Source organism: Pholcus phalangioides, unplaced genomic scaffold (assembly GCF_987345545.1).
Source record: "Pholcus phalangioides strain wild (caught in Gottingen) unplaced genomic scaffold, Ppha-v1.0 ptg000008l_1, whole genome shotgun sequence".
Lineage (NCBI taxonomy): Eukaryota > Metazoa > Arthropoda > Arachnida > Araneae > Pholcidae > Pholcus > Pholcus phalangioides.
Window position 1 is genome coordinate 56,526,753 of NW_028301601.1, and position 23,766 is coordinate 56,550,518.

A 23,766-nucleotide genomic window follows, 5' to 3' on the forward strand; every position below is an offset into this window, starting at 1 on the left:
ATAAAATTGATATCTCCTGCTCAAGGCAGATATGACCGTAGTTGATATACGGTAAAGTACAAGCTATCAAAATTATATCTGAGGCCATTTGAAATTACTACTACTAAACCACACATGCACCTCGTAAATATTCATTTGAGAAACTTCATGTGTAATCACTGCTGGAGAATATGTACTTGTTCTTTGTTTTTGTGCTACTGTTTCATTTAAAAAACTCATTAAAACCACAATAACGCACGTCTTTCACGGCCAAATAATTATTTCCCCCGTGTAATAAAAGTATGTTTTTTTAACCCCGGATTATCGGTCAACCCACTTTTAACGGACAGTTTTTTTTGCCTCACCGGGTGCCCGCAAAGGGTAGGTTCCTAATGTACATCACCCTCGCTCTCTAGGATACCACCTGGCGCATGTCAAATGAGTCTAGATCCACACTCACGAAAACAAGCTGGTATATCATTTGACTCAAGACTGCCAGTTATAGGCAAAATTATCTGTAAAAACTTGAATATTTCAGGAATTCACAAAATTCTTTTGTGACTGCCAGAGATTCCAATAGTTACACTTTTTCCTCTTTCCCCCCGCATTGGTATATCCCATGTGCTGAATTCAATTCACTTTACGAGATTATTTTGCGGAACCAATTAATCGCGTAGCGCCAGCGACAACTGATATAAGTGTGAGATGAAAAAGGAACAGGTGTCATAATGATGATAATAATGATAAGGAATGAAACAAATAACATGCCGCAGCAACGGTTATAATATCGGTTCCTGGCAAATTAGTAACCGCAGGGTTTTTTACTTCCGTGGAAACAGCCAAATTGTGCTTCAATCATGGTGTCTCTGTTGGTAGTGTTGCTACTCTTCGGATGCGCAACGTGCATCCCTCTCGTGGACGGTGAGCCAATTATTCCAAATTGCTATAAGATCTGATATGAAAAGTAACAGTTTCTGTGTACAATGTGCTAAATTCGAAATTTTATTTCACGGGAAAGCATCATGAGTAGTATTCCACGTGTGTGTATGCATTTCATACCGTGCACAGCTAACACCATCTATGGCAGAAGGTCTCCGCGCGAAGCTTCTGACGTCACTGAAGGTCGTCTCATACCCGACGCATGAGCCATCTTTACCCTTTTTTTTCTATTATATCCAGTGGCTATAGATGAGATGACGTTCCTCTATAGATGGTGTTGTCACCTTCTAGGCTCTATCGACAATTGCCAATTTTAGCCATTGCACCGGACGAGAGCACATATGCATCGGACATATGCACAAATAACTTCTACATATTTTTTATTTAGGCATTTTTTTAATTTTCAGTTTGTTGTAGCTGCTCAATAACGAAATTAGTAGTAACAAAAGAATTTCGACACTATTTCTAAAAAACATATTTAACATTTTGCCATATCTCTAGAAAAAGCCTTACAATAAAACGGTTAATATTCGTAAAATACTTTGCAATTATGTATTAATTCACTAAATTTCGCCCGCGGGGAAAAAATCGATGTTATAAAATATTATGTACAATATTTATTTGGAAAATTAGAAAATATTGAGTGAGCTTTAAATATATCTTCAAAATATGCACTTATACTGAAAATTCTTCGATTTTATGCATTTATATCCATTAATGCTAAAAAAGGCCAAAATATGGCTATTTGGCTAGTAGTGCATATAATCTGGGCTCTAGTTATGTTTTCTTGTGGAATGTCTGATTGAGCCGTATGTTTTGAACGTATAATTTGTGTGCATGTTGAATTCCGATTAATGTTGATCATGTGATTTTGAGTTCATATTCGTGAATGTGTGTAACATGGAAAAAAGAGGGAAATTCGAGAAAAGAGGGAAATTTTTTCTCTCGCTCGCACTGCCTTATGGGAAATCTTCGTCTTGTATGTTCGTCTTGGAACTTGTGAAAAAAAAAAATTGCTTTCTCTGTTGGATCGTAGTCAGAGCCGTCTGCATGTCATCGGTTTTTGTTTTTGTCAACACTGCCGCGATGCCTGCCTTGCTGCCGATGACATGTAATTCTTCTCCTGCTGTTTTTCTTCAAATGCCATTCGTAACCGTGTCTTCATCGCTCTCACTTGAATTCATCAGACTGTTCTTCTGAATCACTTTGGAACTGTAAAATGTCGAACTGTGACCTTCTACTAGCAGTCCCCTCACCCGAGGCATACTACACGTCGGTTGGACAGGCTTTGCACGCGTTTCACGTTCTTCTCTCTTCTTAAACGCTACATTTTTCTGGTGACTTGCTAGAGAATAATTATTTCGGTGGAAAATTCAAGCGTTTGTGACATGGAATGCTGTCGTACCTGAAGATTTCATACGTTGAAATATATATATATTGATGATGATATTATGTGATGTTTTGAGGAATATTTTTTATCCAGGGTACGAAGCCGATTTCAACAGGCGCATGTTTGTTTTACCACCGTCGTCAATTTTGCAAAAGCAGCCTTCCAAACATTTCTTCTCTCTGCATGTATTAAATTTTCATCACCATTGTGTGTCACTCAATGTACATATATATGTTTTTTTGTTTTGTTTTCGTGATTGCTGCCTTAAAAAATCATATTACGCCCCCCCCCCCCATGTTGAGAATCATGGAGGAGGTTTAATGGTCTGGGCAGGCATCATGTTCGATGGCCGCACACCTCTCCATGTCTTTGAAAGAGTCACTGTGACTGGTGTGAGATATAGGGATGAGGTCTTGGAGCCCTATGTTCGCCTTTTCAGGGGTGCAGTTGGCTCTGAGTTCGTTTTAATGGACAATAACGCGAGGCCACATAGAGCTCTTCTGCTCGACGATTTTCTAGAGAATGAGGATATTCGCCGGATGGATTGGCCAGCCAGATTTCCAGACCTTAACCCTGTAGAGCATGTCTGGGACGCTCTGGGGAGGGCAATTGCAACTCGCAACCCCCTCCGGGAACCATCCAGGGAATGAAAACAGCGTTGCTGAACGAGTGGGTATTTCAAGTATGAAACCACGCTGCGAGACCTGTATATCTGTAAGAGGGGACCATACCCATCTATTAACCCATTTTTTTGTTTATTCTGCAACCGCTGTTTCATACCTTCCGACTCCAACGAGTGTTACGCACGATCATGGGTGTGCATTACAATTATTGAATGCTTATTTGTTTTGTATTGTATCAATGTATGTACATATCAAATTTCATTAAAATCGGTACAGTAGTTCTAGAGATAATCGACCAAGTCTGCAAATTCTCTTCATTTCTTACACCAGTGTATTATATGTGTGCACGATATTAATTAATTTTTTTTTTAGTTTTTCCTTCTGGTAAATTGTTAAAATTTGAAATTATGAAAAATATCATGCGTGTATGTTAGTTGCAGTAGTTGTTGATTTTGATATACATAAGAAGGTTCTGTTCCCTATGTTCATGGATGCCTAGAGTATTGAAGTCAATTAGTTGTTAAAATAGGCCTATTGCGTCATAAATTAGTTCTTGGAAATTGAAGGATAGTTAATGTAATTACTTGGTTTTTGTATGTGTGTTATGATTCTAACGCTTCTTTTTTCTGTCCCTTGGAGTTGAAACCCACCGAATATATTCTACAATGATATTCATCATAGATCAAGCGCTGTGTATCAAGTTTGTTTACTTTTCTTTGTTATCATTCCATATAACACTGATTATGTTCAACACATACTTGCAATCACCATTTTTATAGCATTGTTATTTGATACATATCGTGTCATATCTTGACTTTGCTAACACTGACACTTTTTTTTTTACACAACCTATGTTACTATTGCCAGATACTACTTATACGACACATATAGTTATGCTCAGCTGATCACAAACCCACATTCCTTTAACGTGCATACATATAGCCTACACGCACATACACCATGTTTTTTTTTAAACTCTGTTTGTTGCATAACATTTCATGTTTTGTTTGGTTGTACACCACATTATGTTTACCGTGTTTACATTATAGTTGTCATGTATGTGATTCACTCTCACCTTTTCTCTCGTGCCATATGTAATGGTCTCTCACTCATCTCGTATTCTTCCCGTAGGTAATATGTCACGAGTGCACCAACACTCAATCTCCCTCCTCCCCTCTCCTTCCAATGGATAAACCACAAAACACACATCAATACATGGACGCAACACGTGTGTTCACCTTTCCCTCACCAGGGAATTCCACGACGCACATGAGTACCGAAATACGTACTTGTTACACATCACAATCACAACTCCCTCCAGACGCACATTGTGCCTCTGGGCCAATGAAAACCCCTTACAGATATCAGGCGATTGCTTTCGTCCAAAAGAAGAAGTCTTCAACTTTGTGTGAAAACACACGAGGCTTTTCGGCAGAGACAGGGGGTACGTTTTTCCATGGGGTAGTCGAGTTTTTGAACTCTCTCTCGGAGGGGGAAATGGCCAAGCTCGATTGAGCAAGATTGGTGAGTGATCCAATTTTTGTATTCATTCGGTTAATGAGAGTGCCAGTATCTTGAAGTATTAATTAACAATGTTTAGTTATTAGTAGAGCATTATTCGATTTAGTATGATTGTTATTGACATGATTATTTAGATATCGTGAATAAAGTAGTCGAAGTTTCTTAAGGAATCCATGTACTATGCCTGGCAGTAAGTTTGTCTGGCTAAAGTAAAGAAAAGTCGCACCGCGATATCTGTGGCGTCGTTCACAGCGCGACGCCGGAACCGCAGAAAACCAACTTCCGCCGACCACCACTATGCCGACGGTGGGGTTTCAACCCGGGTCCTCGCAATGCGAGTCCGTCACTATGACCACTCGACCGCCACAGTGGCGACATGAAAACCTGTTGTTACAGTTATTCGGTGTGTCTTTAGTTGAGAAATATTCACTTGTTTCTGAGCGAATTTTATTGTCTGTAAGTGTACATATGGTGACTGCTCTGAAAAAAAAGAAAGATTTAATCCTTATTAAACTAGTCTAATTGCTTATATAGTTATCAGTTAATTTTCCTCAAGTTAATTTCTTTATTGTTTTTCATTTTTTCCATTAAACCATCAAAAGTGTTGATGGGAATGAAACTTAATTTTTTATTTTTCCCTGTTGCTCCAAACCTTTGAGCGATACGGCTCTCTTGCAGTCTTGATATATTCTGGGGCAGGGGTTGGGCATAGTTGAGAAATGATAAAATGACAGGGAGGCCACAGAGAGGAGCTACGAAGAAATGAAGCTTTTTAAGTTAAATATGATGGGACAAAGTGTCTCTACTTCTAGAATCCAGAAAAAGCGCCCATAGAATCACTCTATCTTAAGGATTAGCCCGCGGGCTTAATGCCCATAGGAATGATACTGTGATTTTAGGGAATATGCAAACAGTTATTTCATTTAATGTAACTAAGCACGGGGCTCTAAAGCAGTGTTTTCTAAAGCCGCTGTGTGGGTGTCGATCTGGACTCTCGTCCTGAGGATCCAGATTCCAATCCCGTTGATGGCACAATGGTGATTTGCTGAAGTTGGGTTTCTACGGTTTCCCAGCTTCATGGTTCGCATGCAAACCGGTCCCCCATTTAAAAATTTCTCCGAAGAGAGCAGGCAGACCTACAACACCATACTGACATGAAAAAATACATGAAAATTCAATCCTTTCCATTTTTACTTCAGAAAATTGAAGACAGCTGACAACACGAAACGAGTGCAACTAGTACAACATAAATACGTTTGAACCACATATACACTCAGAACACACATTCGCGCATGTGCCTATTCGTTAGAAATTCCGTAGAGGAATGTATATGGTTAAGTGGTAGTGTTTCCAAAAAGTGGACAATATTACCACTTGGTGGGCGATGGCCAGGGTGACGATAGAAGCTACGTGTCTTATGGGTCCTATCGGTTCGCTTGAGTAAGGGGTCGATTAGAGAAAAATTTCTGAAGGGGAAGATGGGACAAAATGTTTGAGAAACTATCCTCTAAAGCAGTGATTTCCAACGTGGGCGATCGAATGTTCCAGGGAGTAGTAGAAGCTAGGGGCATAATATAGGATCCTATGGATTAGATTGCGTTTGGGGACGATGGGCCAAAAAAGGTTGGGAAACTATGCTGTAAAGCAATTTCCTAAAGTGGGCAATATCTCCCCCTGGTGGGCAATGAAATGGTCCAAGGTGGCGATAGAAACTACGGGTATAGCATAGGATGCTATGGGTTCGACTGAGCTGGTGGCGACGAGGAGAAAAAAATTTGAAGAAGGGGAACAAAAAGTTTGAGAAACTATGCTGAGCATCAGTTTCGCCGTGGAATTGCCCTGAACAAAAACCCACTTCCCCATGAGGGATATCCTCCATGAGGGTCGCGAGGTATTAGATATCACAGCCGCTTCATGAAAATATAGTCTAAATGGAAAGTCGAACAGATCATAATGAGATTAAGTTCATAGGATAGATTTCAGTAGAGTTTTCACATGCGAACTCGTGGACACACACATGGCTACTATATAACAATGCCAAAAAAATTGTAAGCGTGTTTTCATATTTATGTTCGATAGTGCGTCCCAATAAAGAACAACATGCACAAAAAATTACAGTCGAGTCTCCATATGATAAAATTATATCTTCACTTCGTTCCATAAAATAATTTTCTACAGAGGGAAAAGTTTCGCTGTAAATCTGTTTCCCTAGGTGGGCGATGGAATAGTCCGTGGAGGCGATAGAAGCTACGAGTATAACAGGATCTTATGGGTTCGCTTGAGTCAGGGGGCGATGGAACTTAAAAGTGTGGCAAACTGTTGTTAATTAACGAAAATTTGAACGTTTATTACTTATTTCAGATTACATATTGAATCACGAAATATTAAAATCCAAACTGTGAAAATAAGGAAATAACCAGCTTCACCTAAACTCATTATTGTGATGCATTAGTAATTCATTGCCAATTTAATTAATAAACATCAATTACGAGTAGCTTACCGATGTACCGATTCGTTGGGGGTTCCGCGGGGTGCATGTGTGGTGTAGCAGTAGTAAGTAGGGTCTCCAAAAAATGGCGCGGGGATCCATGATGTTCTTAAGTCAGCCACCTCGTTGGGCAATTTGCCTGTTGTGGCGTTGTATTTGTATTGTATAAAATTAATATACGACTGTACTTTTGAGCTATTCCTGTCACGCAAATGTTGCGAAATTTTTTCATTTACAAGATACGCTTTTTCAAGTGAAAATTGTTTGTTTTCTAATTAATTTGTTTCCTCCAGAAGATGAGTTTGATGAATCGGCCATGTTGAATCCTGATCTGTTCGAAGGTGACATTTTGGGAATCGACCCTAACGTGGTGAGTTTGGCAATAATTAAAAGTAATGATAACGTATTATTTTTTCTGACTCAGTGATTAGTATTTTTAGTTTTCATTTGATTATCACAGTCAAATATGTTCGTTCATGAAGTTTCGATAAGCTCTTCTGATATTATATTTCATTTATTAGGATCGTAATGCCATTCCCTCGAAGAACAACAGGTGGCCCGACGGCATTATTCCATACAAGATCACACCGGACTTGGGTAAAATAGTTAAATGCTGATTTAGTTGTATAGGCTCTCCAATGACAAGAATGGACTTGAATGGGTCACGTGATGTCGGACGGGGACTTGAACCCAGGCCTCTCTAGTATGCCGGTCGAGTGCTCTAAAAACTAAGCTATAAAAGCAGATTAGCGCGGTGCGATGGACGGCGAGAAAAACGAACTAATGGCTCGTGAATGACCAAGGCCACCAGATAGCGACATAGGCGGGGAAAGATATCCTCTTAAGTTGTGGATACGCGCTGATTCAAAATGAGCAAATCTTCATGTAGTCAGTTTTCTGCGTGTCTGGTATCCTTCGCAAAATTGATTTGAATACAAATATATACCGTGTTTTTACGGAAATAAGACCTTACCACAAAACTTGCCCTAACATGATTTTTCAGGATGCTTCTTATTTTAACCCCACTCAATAAATAACCCCTCCTTGAAATCGTCAGCAGCGACGGAATAAATTGAATTTTAATGAACATTATAATAATAATATCAGAACACAAATTTCATCACTTGGTTGCCATCTCCTTTTTTTGTATTTATACTTGAAAAAAATGAAATGGATGACAATATATTATTCAAATATCGGATTTAGCTATCAGCGTTTAACCCTTACGATGAAAAGCGTAACATTACGTCTACATCAGTGCAATAAATTCAAACAAGAGTTTTCTGTGGTTTTTTTTAATCTCTCTCTCTCTCTTCACCAATGCGAAGCTTTATAGTAACCCTATCTGCAGAAGTTGCTTTTCCTTCCCCTCCTTTCTTCTAAAAAAAATGGTCTCTTATCTACCTTATCTGTTATACTTTTTCTTTTTAATACATTTTTTCTTTACCACTTCTTTCCTATTCTAACGTGTGGTCAGCGTTAGCACAAGGTTATCAGATTTATCGGTGATTCGTCAAATAAAGACGGTCCAAATTCCATGTCAGAAGCTTGTGCGTGAAGCGGTTGAACATTATAAATACAGTATTCAAATGGGTGTCTTAGACGAGAGGTAAACGCACATAATAAGTACATAGAGATATAATTCCATGTTAAGGATTCACGCAAGAATGACTGCCAATCTCGAGGTTAGTGATATTATTATATGTTAAAAAAACTATTGGGAGAGAGAGAGAGAGAGAAAGCAGGGGGCGGGTGCCCCACGCATTTTGCGCATGGTCTTTTTCCTGAGGGATTAAATCAGTTTTATCTATATTACCAATGCGCTAGGAGCAGTTCCCATAGATAAGAAATGCTCATTTTAGGGGAACTCTTATTTCTTGGCAAAGCGATTATATAAGGCCAATGATTCTCGGTAAATGGTGTCGTAGGAAATTCGAGCCACAAAATTGCGGATGATTAAATCACACAGATTTTTATATACATCGGGAAAATTGGTCGTAACCCGAAAATAAACCCTAATGCACCTTTTGGAGTGAAAATTAATATAAAGCGGGTCTTATTTTCGGAGAAACGGGGTTAACTTAGCTGTTCATTGCATTTTAATCATTATTGCAATACCACTATGACATGTGTGCCACTAAAAACACCAATGAGACATATATCCCCCCCCCCCGATCCATTCTCCACCTGGTGGTTTTTTTTGTTTCCAGCATATTATAGATATACAGTGATACCTCGGTTTTCGTTGACTTCGGTTATTGTCGGTTTTCGTCGATTTTTTTCAGTGATAAATGTTCCTTGGATTTCGTCGATGTGTCCACTTGACCTCGCTGCTAATTAATTTTCATCGCCCTGCTTAGCGTGGCGTTGTTTCTCGTTGTTTGAGCATCACCTTACGCATCTAGCGAAACAATTCCATGGAACCAAAGAAAATTTCCAGAGCCAGCAACCCTTCGAAGAAGAAAGCCAAGCACATGATCGAGTTCAAGAAGGAAATCGCTGTATGAGTGGCATCAACTTTGCTGCAATCCGAAGCATGTCATGTATGGGATGTCGCCAGCCACGATATGTTCCATTGTGACGAAAAAGGAAGCTATAGAGAAGGCTAATGTAGCGAAAGAGGTTTGAATGTGTTAACGAAATAAAGATCGCGAGCAATTAACGATGTGGAGCATTTTCTGGATCAATCAAAAACAATTAGATGGCAATTCTGTTTCGGAGGTCCTCATATGTGGAAAGGTCAAAATAGTTGTATGCTGATGTCATTGAGAAAATGCCTAGAACGAGTGCTAATGTACTTACTCATTGTAAGGCCAGCAGAGGCTGGTTCGGAAAATTCGAAAGGTGTACTGGCATTCACAGTGTTACTAGGCACGGCACAGATGCGAGTTCGGACAAGTCTGCGGCCGAAAATTTTTTGTCCGAATTGAAGTGCCCCAGGAAGTGCCTTGTTGCCTAAGGTCCTTATGGAAGGAGACTGCCTTCCAAACAAAAATATCTGCACCCCTCTCCCCGTCTTCCATACACCTAGAGAAGTCTTCAGAAAGGTATAAAAATGAAAATTGCATGTTAAATTTTCATTTATTCTTTACTTATCTTTATATTCATTTTAAAATATAAAACACTAATATTAGAATTAAACCCTATTTATTCTCCATAAAATGTGTTTTTTGTGTTATTTTGGAGAGTGTAGAACGAATTAATTGGATTTACATTGATTCATATGGAAATAATTGCCTCCGTTTTCGTCGGTTTCGGATTTCTGCGATCGTTTTCGAACGGGTTATCGACGAAAATCGAGGTATCGCTGTATTTGTATTTTAGCTGATTCAGTAAAGTACATATTTTATTTATCCATGTTCGTTTCCAATCGTTTCCTTCATTTTAATTTCAATGTTGTATGGTTACATTGAAGTCATGCCATTTTATCATGCGCGCAAGTTGTTTTTAATGGGGGTTTTTTTTTGAAAATTTAAAAAAATAAGTATTAGAGATATGTAAAATTATATACCCCAGCACATAAGATAGCATATTTAACCAAAAATTTGTGAAAAAAATTTCTCATAAATCAATGGTTAAATAGTATTTTAGTGATATTTTAACTTTTGCCCATGTTAAGATGTATGTGACCCCTTAAGGGTTGTATTCAAGTCCAATTCGGTTATTGGAGACTAATAATACTGAATGACTGTACTATCTTGATACAGTTTATACAAGAATAATTCTTTCCCATACTCTACCTTTTTTCCGAATACCAGCCAGTAAAACGGAGCTGATCACCGGGGCAATGAAACACATCGAAGATAACACGTGCATCCGTTTCAGGCCTGCAACCAAAGATGATCGTTACTTCATGAACATTTTCGGCGGAAAAGGGTAATTCTACAGATCATTAATAATATCACATGGTACTATCTACATTTACATTACCTAGCCGAATTCCGGTATAGTCGCATTTCACCCAAACAACATGTAAATAATACAGCAGCTGCAACAATTGTACATAAACACTTACAGGACATATAAGAGTTAAAGTAGGGCCGGAACTGGTGGGGGGCCAATGGGGACAACTTCGCCGGACGCCAAACTTTAGGGGTGGCAAATTTAGGAAATTAGGAAAGAACAAAAATATCGTTATGAAATCATTGAATTTCGCAGTGGAGTTTGTGTGGTAAAATCATGTTTGTACCCACTAACAAAAGTCGTATGTATAGTTACGCTCCTAGTTGTACCAGAGTGCCATCATCCTTCTACATGTAGTGGGGGTGTATTTCTGTTACCACACTGTAGATGCACTCCATAAACATTCGTCTTTGAATTTCTAACAATTCGGTGCATGTGCTGTTAGTGTATGTACGTAGCCCTAAAGTATTTATGATGTCAGATTTATGCTTGGTTCGTGTTCGAGAAGTGCTACCACGTGGCTTCTACATCGAAAGTGAAATTAGCGCGTTCCTGAATTTTCGTGTTAGGTGAGTTCTAGGGAATTCTAGAATTAGTCTTGCATTTTCTTGCCGTATTTAACTTTGAATGCTTCACATCTGTGCGTTTTTCTTTTTTCATAGATCTCTGTAAAAAAAGATATGGAAGTATTCAAAGTGAAATACAAACTCAACCACCTCATAATGGCTTTAATTTTACTTATTTTTCATCCATTCTTACCCCTAGAATACCTCAAAGACACAATGGGAAATTTCAATTTCAAATATGAATTTGTGAAAAATATTTTTTCAAAGATTTTTAAAGATGGCGCATATAGATGTAAGTAGAAGAAAACTGTGGTGCACCAAAAACAGCTTGATTTTATATTGATTTTTTTAAGACGTGCCCCAAAATTTAGTTCCACTTGTATATTCCTCTCACATTTCCAGCACATATCCTAAATGATGGCATCTCAAGATACTATTCACCCATGATATCATGAAAACATTTATATTGGGCTATACTGTATCAAGGGGGATTCCTACCTCCTGGGGAAAACTTGAACAGGTGAAATAATACACTAAACAGGCATCTTTGATCATAGAATGTACGGTTGAATCGCAATAGCAAAGGCGGTAGAGGGTGTTTTTTAGAGAGAGAGAGAGAGAGAGAGCTCAACAGCATTCCACCAAAAGCAAATATATATTTGAGTTTGTTTTTTATTGGACCATGAAGGTTATGCTGCGACAAACAATGATCAAGCGGTACAATGACTTGGATTCTAATTGAATGACCATTGAAGCGGTAAATTAACGACGCATCTAAAGCACATGGCTATACCCGTTGCTAAAAATGTCACACTCTAGATCAGATAGATTTTTAAAAACAAAAGTGATAGAAGACAATGGAGAGACAAAGCGATCCCACAGTCTCCATTTCTACCAATGGTACAAGTACACCACCACCAGACCAACTGTGATCCCCCGCTCTGTCTTAAGCTGGTTCGTCTCAAGAGACTTGAGCCACGGTGGAACAATCCAAAGACATCCACGACCGGCAAACCGCCCGCACCAGGCAAGACAGCCACAAGCCAACCGGCAGCTGGACCCCTCCAACAATTTCCTACCCCCCACACACACTTGTCCCATTTATTGTATATGAAATGGCACAAGTACAGACTGCACCACCTCGCCGTTTACAAAGAACAAAGAAAGTGATCAACTATGAAGAAGACTGACTGATGGCACAAGAACAGAAAAATACCGTGGAAATCGGACGATTCAAATTGAAAAAGAAATCGACACATCTAGTTCATTATTGATTTCAAAATATGCGATTTAGGATTTTATATTCGAATTGAAATTTAATATGAGATATACGATTATATGTTCCAAGACTTGTTATGATTATAATATATTTTGTGATGTATGTTTTTACGAGTTGCCAAAGGTATCCAGTCCATGAGGACAATGAGCCATTATTACCATATGACGGTATGGCCTGGATAAATTTAGGTTTGATGCTACAATGACTTGAGGCAGAATTCGCTTACCCAGGTTTACACCATAAGAAAGTCTACCACATTAAAATACCCTGTACCCCTCGAACGATTGGTTGCACTTATTGCAGCAACTTTGTCAGAAAAATATGATGTTTTCTTTTAGTGAAGTGGTGTTGCGCACACTCTAAAACCACCCTCTACCGCCACTGCGATTCGACTGTAAATTCTATGATAAAAAAATTCTTGTTTGGGAGTCTTATATCACCTCTCATAGTTAGTCTCATGAATTTAGAATCACCCTGTATGCATTTGGTTGCTGAAATTACTTGTATTCTGTTTTTCTGAGGTGCTACACTTACGTCGGAAAATCCATGGTAATGCATCCCCTTTCACTGGGTAAGGGGTGTTATCGGCACTCGATCATTGTGCACGAACTCATGCACGCCGTCGGCTTCTACCACGAGCACTCGAGATCCGACAGAGACGATTACATCGAAATCCACTGGGAGAACATACAGGAAGGTGAGACACTATTCAAAACTGACAAATAATAAATTTTCCCGTGGGTAATTCACAAGATTTTTTCAGCTTCTAATTTTGTGATCCTTATTTCACAGGCACTGAAATACAGTTTAGGAAGTTGAAGCCGTCCGAGAACACATTGTACGACAAGTTTGACTTCGATTCCATCATGCTCTACGGCGAAACGGCCTTCAGTAAGAATTCTCGCGCAGGTTTGAAGACGATGACTTCCAAGATACCTGGAAAATCAATCCCCGATTCTTTCCAGAAAACCGGACTCAGCAAGAGTGACATCTACCGAGCGAAACAGCTGTACGAATGCAAATGAAGTCGATTTCAATATGCCAGGTGGCGTTATTTAATGCATATTTAATTAAATTTGTGTCTGTTATCTCGTGCCGTAGAAACTCTTATTTATGGGTCTACTTGTTATTCCCCATTCTCTGGGATCTGTTTTGTTGTATGTTGAGCCAATTCCCATGATATTACAGTCGACGCCGCTTAATCCGCTAACGGTTAAACTGATGCCCCGCTTAATCGGATAAAATCCTCTGGATCCGAAATTTCTCTCATACGTCATGTCCATACTCTTATACGAAGTCGATATACAAAATTTTTTCCTTTTAAATTTGTTCCCTGTTTGGCCCCATAGAGGACGTTACTGTTTTCGACGACAGTAAAAAAACCTTCACATCGCCATGGCTTCATGCAACGTCTTATTCAAATGGAATTTTAAAAAAAATATTCATTTAGTTTCGATGTTTGATTTGTTCCAAAGCTTTATCTTTGCCGATACTCCGTCAGTTTCCAATATACAAACTGTTATAACGGTGTGAAATGGCAATTCAATTGTTCGCGTATAGTCAAAAACCCCGCTTAATCGGATATTGTGTACCGGAACAGTTCATATGTCAGCCGATGGTTTCAAGGAGCCTTACCAGGGCCGTCATTTCGACTTTTTCCGGGAGGGGGGAGGAGGACAAAGAACATGTACTCTCAATGTATTTATAATATTATATATATAATATAAAGTATATACCATATTATATATATATATATATATATATACCATTTTTAATGTATTTTCAAAATCCAGCCCCCCACCCCCAAATGACGGGCCTGAGCCGTACGGCCGTATTAACTAACACAGTTTAAACTAAAATCGCGCAGGTTAAACGGTAAGCGATCGACACGGATTGGTTGAAATCCCTAATTTAACCAAACCGTTTCGATCTCCAATCCTTTCACCTGCAATTACAGTTTAAACTGGGTTGGTGAACCCGGTCGTTAGTCACATTCGTTCTGTCGATTTAACGATTATAAACGTCACTTGGAACAGCAGAACTAGTTGCTCAATCAAAGATGGCGGACGATGAGCCTGCTTTACTTTCTAGGTGGCTTAACTGTGACAGCAGCATGCTAATTTGACCTTGCGGGTGCTCGTGACTTGAAAAATGTGTTTTTTTTTTATTCCACCCCCGCAATCTCTTTCTTTGTCATGAGCTGTATGGACGTCTCAGAGATTCCATGAGATAAGAGAAATATAATTTTATCTTGGAAAAAAAAATGGCGGATGTACATCTTTATCGATTCACACACGCACACAAAGGTGATGTGTCAGGTGGCATCTTTCAGGAGCTACTCACAATCCATATCAGTTGTTTTTATTGGTTACTTTTTTTCCGTTTTCCATTTATTATCTCTATATACACAAATTATAAATCAGAAAAGAATTCAATCGAAAAACAATCAATATACAGGGTGTCCTGTATATATTATCGCCTATATTTGAGTCCTAATTCGGCCTATTCTCGCCAACCGTTCGTCAGAGAGGTTTGGTTCTAATTTTAAAAATTCTCAAAATATGTTCAACAAACACCCTGTACCAGTTTTGAGAGTGAAAATACAGTGTGTCACAAAATAAAAAAAATAAAAATATTTTTACGAGTGCCCTGTTCTATAAACCCAATTAGAAAGTTATTTCGCTGCCCCTTCCGAAGCCAACTAACAGTAAAATCCCACGTTTTCATGTGCAATTTTCTCTGATATATTTGAATTTAAAAATCGGAGAAAAGTTGAGAAAGAACAGCATAAGTAGACCATATAGCACAAAAGCTCTTATTTTCTTCACATCTCTATTTTTTTTTTCCACCGCTCTCAGTGCTCCCCTCCCCTTGACCGCCAGTTATGACTCTTCTTTCACTTGATTTTCTGACCTGTAGCAACTTTAGAATGTCCCATAATCGCATGGAGGGGAGGGGAAAACATGACCTTAGATTGAGGAAACACTGGTGTAGGCGGATATGCTGCAATGGAACAGGTGTCAAATTCTCGTGTGCTGCCATCTGTCTCCCATTGTAGAAGTAAACGTGGCATATGCCTGAATTCTTGTGCTATGTAAGTATTGTGTTGAAGGTCTACATACTCTCTACTGCCATTATTTTGATGTTTAAAGTGATTAACAAGTGCAGTTTAGTGTGCATTTTTTTATCAGTGTTTCCCTAAATGGGCAATACCATCGGTGGGCGATGGAAAGGTCCAACCACCATGGAGGCTACCAAGGGCCCGCGGATTCGATTCCAGCGTAGGAGATAGATGATAATTTCTTTCCCCACCGAACCTCAGATGACCACCGATAGATGGTGCCTCAATATGCTCTCGCTAGAAGTCCGCTCTGTCCAAGACAAGGACAGAATTATAACACGAACTGTCCTAGAGAGAAATATTTTGGCCAAACTCGACAGGTAGTAAATTACCGTATCCCTTAACTGGCGTCGTGGCCATATCTGGCAATGCACATATGGTAACAAAATTATGCAAGAATAAATTTTATATCTCCTGCTCAATGCGTAATTAAGAAATCATTAACTTAAATTTGTTAAATGGTCATGCCTCATAGAATACTGAATTGTTAAATTGTAAATTTCTTTAGTCTGCTGTATGGAGTCACATTTTCAGTAAGTTTCGTAAAATACATTGTAATGTTGATATCTTTATAACATACATTTAGGTTTGGTTTGGTTTCCACAAGTAGCAATCTGAGATTGCCCGAGAAAAACTCTTATATTTTTCTAATTTTATGCACGTGAAATTATGAAAGAGAATTTATTACTAGAAAATCAATTCCCTTACGTTGACTGACCAACCCCCCCCCCCTCCCCGTCAAAAGTCCGTTCCTAGAGGACTAACTCCAGGATTTGTTATTCTTCCTACTGACCCGAGCAAGCATCAATGCTTTTGACCCCAGATTAATGCATTTAAGAAAATCAACAAAAAGTGTCTTCATAAAGGCAATGGGCTTTTTCACATGACTCCTTTAATTATCTTGTTAAAAGTGATGTTTCACTAAGACACACATTCGAAAAAAATGGAGGGATACATGACTTTTAAAAAAAAAATTTAAAGAATACATTAAATTAAATTTTCAAACAAATATGATTAAAATATATTCAGAAAATAAAAAAATTGCACATTAAAATAATCTATATATATAAAATTGATTTTCTGTGTGTGTGTGTATGTTCTCTATACAAATCTACAATTTTAGATCGATCGTCGCCAAATTTTGCATGTATACCAAATGGGACCCGACTTGAAAGATAGGCTACTTTAAAATTTCGTCAGCCCAGGGCAAATGCCCCAAACGGGCAAAAAAATGTCCGGCAACAATGGTTTTTTGGCCTCAACAATCACTTTCCGAACGTTTACTTTGGTTACCGTGGTTCCCTAGCAATGCGTTTCAGACGTGTATATGCCTTTACAACTGTTTGTCACTTCTTTAATCCTGTTAGTATATGTATAACAGTTTATGCCTTTATAATGGTTTGCCACATTTTCAATATACTCTCAGTAATGAGGCTTTTTGAATAGACGTCATGATCATCATCAGCATCGCTTTGAAAGTCAGGAAAAGGGTGATCCTCATAGAAATCAGTGCTAAAATTGTCGATTTTACTGTAGAAATGCGGAAATTAGTGGGATTTTCCGCCCCATCAATAATTTTAATTGTATTGAATTCTCGATTTTTGAAATATTCAGTTCGCTTACAGATATACGAAGCCCAGGAGATTAAATATGAAGTAATTAGCCAAACCTATACTTTTGAGTTGGATATTCGAGCAATATCATTGATTTCATTTATATCTTCTCAAGTATGAAAATTAATGTCTCCATATTGTCTCTTTTGATATTTATTTGCATAAATTCATGTGGGTTAGGATATTTTAAAATTAGTTATGAGCCCGTGAAAAGTGCATCGAAAAAATTCCACAGCTTTAACTAAGGATTTTTGGAAGCTGGAACAGACAGATGGATAACTTGAAGTTCAAGGGGGGGGGGGAATCGAAATACCTAGCGCCCCTTAAAAAAAGAAAAATATATATTCATTTCTACGTTTCTGTGTAAATCTAGATTTGTTTATTTCATGAATCACGCAGGTCGCCATATTGGTTAACTTGGACACGGTTTGTATGTCCCTCAAGAAAAAGAGAGGGAGATATCACGTGATCCAAAAAAGCCTCATTGAAGAAAACCCGGGCAGCGCCGGGTATTATAGCTAGTTTACTATATATTCACCAGCACCAAAATTAGTCTTATTCTAAGTCGGTAACACAGTACTTGTGAACTACATCATGACATGTTGATCACACATATCTTACGTACAATCTACATTTTCTCCTCGGATATCCGATGTTTCAGCTTTGATTTGAGTCTTCCGAGAGTATTTCGATCTGAACACTCCTGCCGTCAGGCAAAAAAAGACTTACGCAAGTAGTGTGTGGGGTCATTTTGACCCCACGGAAATTTTGGTCAATGATATAGAGGGAGGAAAAAGTATAAAAACACCATAAGTTTGTCAAACCCGTGTAAACAACTAGGTTGAAGGACACTTAAAATAAGATGGCCCGGATGTATTTTTCTTTCTCAAAGGGGTGGCAAGATGAAGAATGCGTGGGGGTTAAGATGGCCCAACCACGCCAGTTTAACGTTAAGGCAGATATGTGTGACCGTTGTTGATATGCGGTAAAGTAGTTATTAGCCATCGTATTGTTCATCTGTTATCGATATGTTGGAACGAAGATAATAAATGCTTGTGTGTGGATTTTTCATGTTGTGTAAGTATCGCGTTTAAGATCTGCACTGCTCTCTTGCCGAGAGACTTTTTCAATTAAAAGTCCGGCTCGTATTCGCACCGCGAAGTTGGAAAACCGAAGAGAGCCAAGTTCAGCCGACTACCACAGTTCTGCCAACGGGGCCCGTTCCTCAATGCTGAAGATGGAAGTTCAGCCCAATGCTCATACGACCGCACACACATTGGATGATCCTGTTATACCCCAAACTAGCGATCATGTAGTCTAAGTGAAAGGCCGCTGTGCAGTCTTGTGGGCGTCGTGCTTTATTCTCATCCTGTGGATCCAGGATCGAATCCCGGACGGCACAGATGGTCGGCTGAAAGTGGTTTTCTGTAGTTTTTCAGTGTGTGTGTGTGTGTGAGCTGGTCTCCCATTTGAAAAAGTCGCTCCGCAGAGAGCAGGTAGACCTGCAACACGATACTGACAAAACGAAAATTCAAGCATTTCCATCATTACTTCAGAAAATTGAAGGCAGTTGGCAACACGAAACAAGCGCAACTGGTACGACATAAATACGTTAGGGCCACACATACACTCAGAACACGCATTCCGACATGTGCCGATTCGTTAGAAATTCCGTAGAGGAATATGTACGAGTAGTTGTGTAGCTGAAAGAGGTAATTTTTTTAATGATTTAAAGAGCTCCTGCTATTTAAGAATTCGTCGAAACAGCTTGAAGTCCTAGTACAGACAGAAATAGAGTTTTTAGATCTGTTGATGGCTATTCAGAGTAAAATTGATCAATAAATATTGTGCTACTTTTATGACTTGAGACGATGGGCCTTAGCATTGTAAAAATTTGTACTGGCTTTTTTTGTTGAAAAACAGAATGGCCAGAAAACCTTATGTAACTTGTTTTGACCACCGCTGAGCATTAGTGGTCAAACTATCGGATAGAATGCTCGGTTTCATTTCTTCGCGTTCTCGAAGTGTTCAAAATTTTTAACGGGATGGATCATGAATTATTAGTACACCGCCAATTGACTGCTTTTATTAGGGGACAATGCCAGGTTATGCTGTCGCATGGAATATTTTTCTAATAGGGTTGTTAATAAATGGAATGGCTTACCCCCGGAGGTAGTAAATTGTGACACAATTGACACGTTTAAAAAGAAATACGATAAACATTATAGGGTAAATCGAGAAGCTATCCATACTCAGAATGAGACAACCATAAGTATTCTTAATGGGCATTGTATAATATTTTATCATGTATATTTATTGTTTCCAAGTAAAGTTCCCTTGAATGTAAACCGCTTTACCCGTATTTAATGCTGTTTTTTTTTTTTTAATGCTGCCAACTTTCCTCCATATTTCGAATTCGAATACATCTGCTAAACTTAAAAACGTGGATTTTATTTTTAAGAGTTGACATCAGGAGAGACAGGATCAATAACTTCCTAATTGGGTTTTTGAGTGCACGGGGGCTGTAAAAAAAGGTGTTTTTTTTTTAACTTTAATAAATACATAACCCTTAGAAACATGGATGACGTATCGGAGTTCTACACCATATATGGATACGTTTTCTAATTGGAAGTATGCCTCTAGGATCAACGATTCGCCAGTAAAATGCGGTGTGCCGATAGCTATGTGCTCCCTGTATACAGGGTGATTCAGAAAAGATGGGGAAAAACTTTAAGAGGTGATAGTACTAGCAATACAAACGATTGTCATCAAAGAATGCATGGTCTAACATGAAACGTAAACACCCTAGCACGTTTCGAAACTGCCGCGCCGCAAACGTTAGAAGGCATTCCTGTTGAAATTTATCTGGAGAAATGAGCACACCGTGCATGCAAATGTAACCTGGGGGGAAGAAGATACCGTATGCAAATCTGCGTTCTCAGTGAATGAAAGACGCAGACGCCAGCACTGTGAAGTTATTCCAGCGCGCAACCACCGTTCTAACAGCTGTAACGTACGGGATAATGGCGCACTTTAATACTAAAACGGCAGACATGCATTTCATTCACGGAACTGCTAACGGAAATACCCCAGAGGCAGCACGAATGTACCGTGAGCGTTTTCCCCACAGGCGGTTGCCCAATCTGAAAACATTTGCGTGCGGTTCCACGTCTGATGCACTGTGACGCAGATTTGCATACGGCTTCCTTCTTCTTCCCCCAGGTTACATTTGCATGCATGGTGTTCTTTTTCTCCCGATAAATTTCAACAGGAATGCCTTTTAAACGTTTGCGGATCGGCAGTTTCGAAACGCGCTGGCGCGTTTGCATTTCATGTTAAACCATGCATTCTTTGATGACAATTGTTTGTATTTGTGTGTACTATCACCTCTCTTAAATTTCCCCCATCTTTTCTGAATCACCCTGTATACTAGTGCTGGGATCAGCATTGCGATCTCTTTCAGAAATTGCGGGTCAAATTAAAACTTTCCATGTAGATCGCGGGCGACTAAATTCTATTGTGGTATTAAGAATAGTGAGGTGATATCCATATTCTTGAACACTTTAATTACAGCCACAAATCATTGAAGATGTTTATTTATTCTGAGACTATCCTGCTATTGTTATATACAGCTTATATTACTTATCCTGTTATCGTTTTTTGAATATGAATTTTCATTAATAGCGAATTCATATTTTAGAATTAGTTTTCATTCGCACTCTTTTAAAAAGAAATAATACTCTTTTTGCCAGAATGTCATCGAGAAGCCTTTAATAATTGTGATGAATTTCTATTATGAATGCATAGGAACCGAAATAAATGTCATTCGTTGGATATTGAGCATGCTTCCTAATCATTCTAAAGAGAAGAACCGGTACTTTTTCCACCAAAAACCTCATAAGAAAATATATGTTTTGCAGTAAACTGAAGTTTGTTCATTCAATGTACTAAAGATAGGTGATACATATTTTAGATTGAACACGCAAATAAACTCTTACACATTTCGATAAGAAGAATCGATATCTTTCCGAACAAAGAGCAAGCAGAATATACTTTTGTCTACATTCTGTATATTCGTGATAAAAATGCTTTTTACGAAATTAATTTGAGCGGCGTGTGTATAATGGGAACAAAATATACCCGGGTATATCAAAATACATGGATGTGAATAGTTTTTACAATGATCCATCAAGTACAGAGCTCTTCTAATCATTAGTTGGTCAGTGTCGGTTTCGAAAACACCACTAAAACTGCAAAGGTACATACAAGAGTTTCAGAATTATTACGATTGCCAATTACTCAAAAAAAAAAAAAGTACAGTATGTCAGCAACAAGTACTGCAAATAATCATGAATCCTGTATTATCACGGTCGAGACGTCGTTCAATTTTATGTCGTTTTTAAGCAGGAGATCAACAAATGCTATTGTTGAAAATCCGGGACTTCATACAAATGGTCACCGCATGATCCAGATGATGAGAGTGTGCTGTATCGATACTCGGACACGTCATCAGGCTTCTCATTGCAAACTATTTTCTAGCAAATTAGTGATTCTGTACTTGGCATGCTGCATCTACGTGTTGGCTCTTCATATGATGATATTCATTAAAACAATCGACAACTCTTTGATATTCTTCTTGGATCTTTCAAACTTGTGTATCAAATTACTCTGCATGGCAACCTGGTTATCGGTGCAGGTGAAGAACGACAAAATAATTGCGATTTCTGACGCTGTCAGAGAAATTTCCAGAAAGAGCAATTTCCTACCAACGAAATGTAGTTTTTTCAAAAAGATGTTCTTCACGACGTTGTTCTATGTAATAACTCTGACAGGACTAAGATTTGTTTATTTCCTACGTTTCACCGATTTCTACTTTAGCTTTTACTGCTTTAGCTTCAACGATTGCCCAAGAATGTTCTCGATTTTCACTGCGATGTTCGGAACGATTCTGGATGTGTATTTCTCGGTGATTATCCCGTCATGTCTGACATTAGTGTATAACTTGCTCGGCGACGACGTCCATTCCATGCTCGTTGGGTTCAGTGAAATGTGTACGGCTATCGGTGACGTATCGGACAGAAATGTGTTGATGGTGTTCCATCGCCATGAAAAAATAATGTGCGTCGTACGAGAGATGAAAGCCGCTTTCTCCTCGACGTTGTGCGTAGTTTTTATACGTAATTGCTTGATCTTGTTCCTCGCGGTATCCGAGATGATTCTGAATCCATACGGCAACCTGAAGCATGTCTATAAAGTGTTAGACTTTGTGGTTATAATTACTTACAGCGTGTGCGTACTTTTCGGAATAATCATCGTTTCTTCACGGATACATCACGCGCAACATCAGATAAGGGCAGCGTGTCGAAACAACCACGAGAATGTTTTGACGAGACGAAAAAATGTCCGTTCCGATGATCATGCTCAACTGTTGAGAAGCATGTTGGACAGAGAGATAGTTGTCATGACGGCGGCGGACTTGTTCCAAATCGACAAGAATGGTATCCTAACATGCGTCGGTGCATTCTTAACATACTCTCTACTCATCATCACTCAGGTTCGTTAGTCCGACAGCATTAGCAGCGTGCATGTTTTTTAGCATCAACAGTTATGTGTTGTGAAACGCGTATGTTAAGATAAATGTGGTAAATCGATTATTGTTCATAATAACCGGTGACTATCCATGATCACCAATCGTCTCAGTAAATTTGACAAATTACTAACTTCACCGGCGATTATGAATAACACATAAGCGTCGTTGGAAAATTAGATAAATATGTTGTGATCGTGAAATTTGTTAAATCAGTGTTCGTTATATCGGGGTACAATCTCAAAATTCGCCAAATAGGAGTTATTTCGTTGATGTTCGGAAAAGTTCGTTAAATCAGAGTTCATTATATTCGGTTCAGGCTCTAGCTCAGTGATCTGAGTACAGTGATCTGAAGAACAGAGATTATGGATAATGGCAGGTCAACACTTATATCCTATGGGGGGGGGGGGAATTCTGGTCATTTTTTTCATCAAACATGGCTTTTCATTAATTCTGAAATTATTTCTCTTACCAATTTTGTAATTCAAATTTATTAATTATTTCGTTCTTTAATTTTATCAAAACGGTCGGCGAGACTCGGGAAAACGCTTCGTGGACCATATTTGGCCCTCAGGCCATGCGCTGAAGACCCTCTGACATACGTATTGTTTATGACACGATTTAGATTGCCATCTGTGGAGAATATAAATACAGAATATTCATCACGGAACATGAGCAATTCATTTCCAAATTTCATTATAACTGAATTCAAGAATAAAAATTTGGTATAATCATATTGAAATATAAAAAATACATG

The 23,766-nt window shown here is 38.7% G+C and overlaps 1 protein-coding gene across 2 annotated transcripts; it reads left to right on the forward strand.

Moving 5' to 3' along the window:
* Positions 1-765: 765 nt before the first annotated feature.
* Positions 766-13,732, forward strand: LOC149084573 (astacin-like metalloprotease toxin 5). Of its 2 annotated transcripts, none has more exons than XM_089234995.1 (6): positions 766-900; positions 7,234-7,310; positions 7,462-7,537; positions 10,699-10,816; positions 13,210-13,385; positions 13,481-13,732. In XM_089234995.1, the coding sequence occupies exons 1-6, from the start codon at positions 837-839 to the stop codon at positions 13,711-13,713; spliced, it is 744 nt and encodes a 247-aa protein (XP_089091121.1). In that variant the 5' UTR covers positions 766-836; the 3' UTR covers positions 13,714-13,732. The 2 variants fall into 2 exon arrangements, with proteins under 2 accessions (XP_089091121.1, XP_089091122.1); XM_089234996.1 differs by having other exon boundaries at positions 7,237-7,310.
* The last annotated feature ends 10,034 nt before the right edge of the window (positions 13,733-23,766 follow it).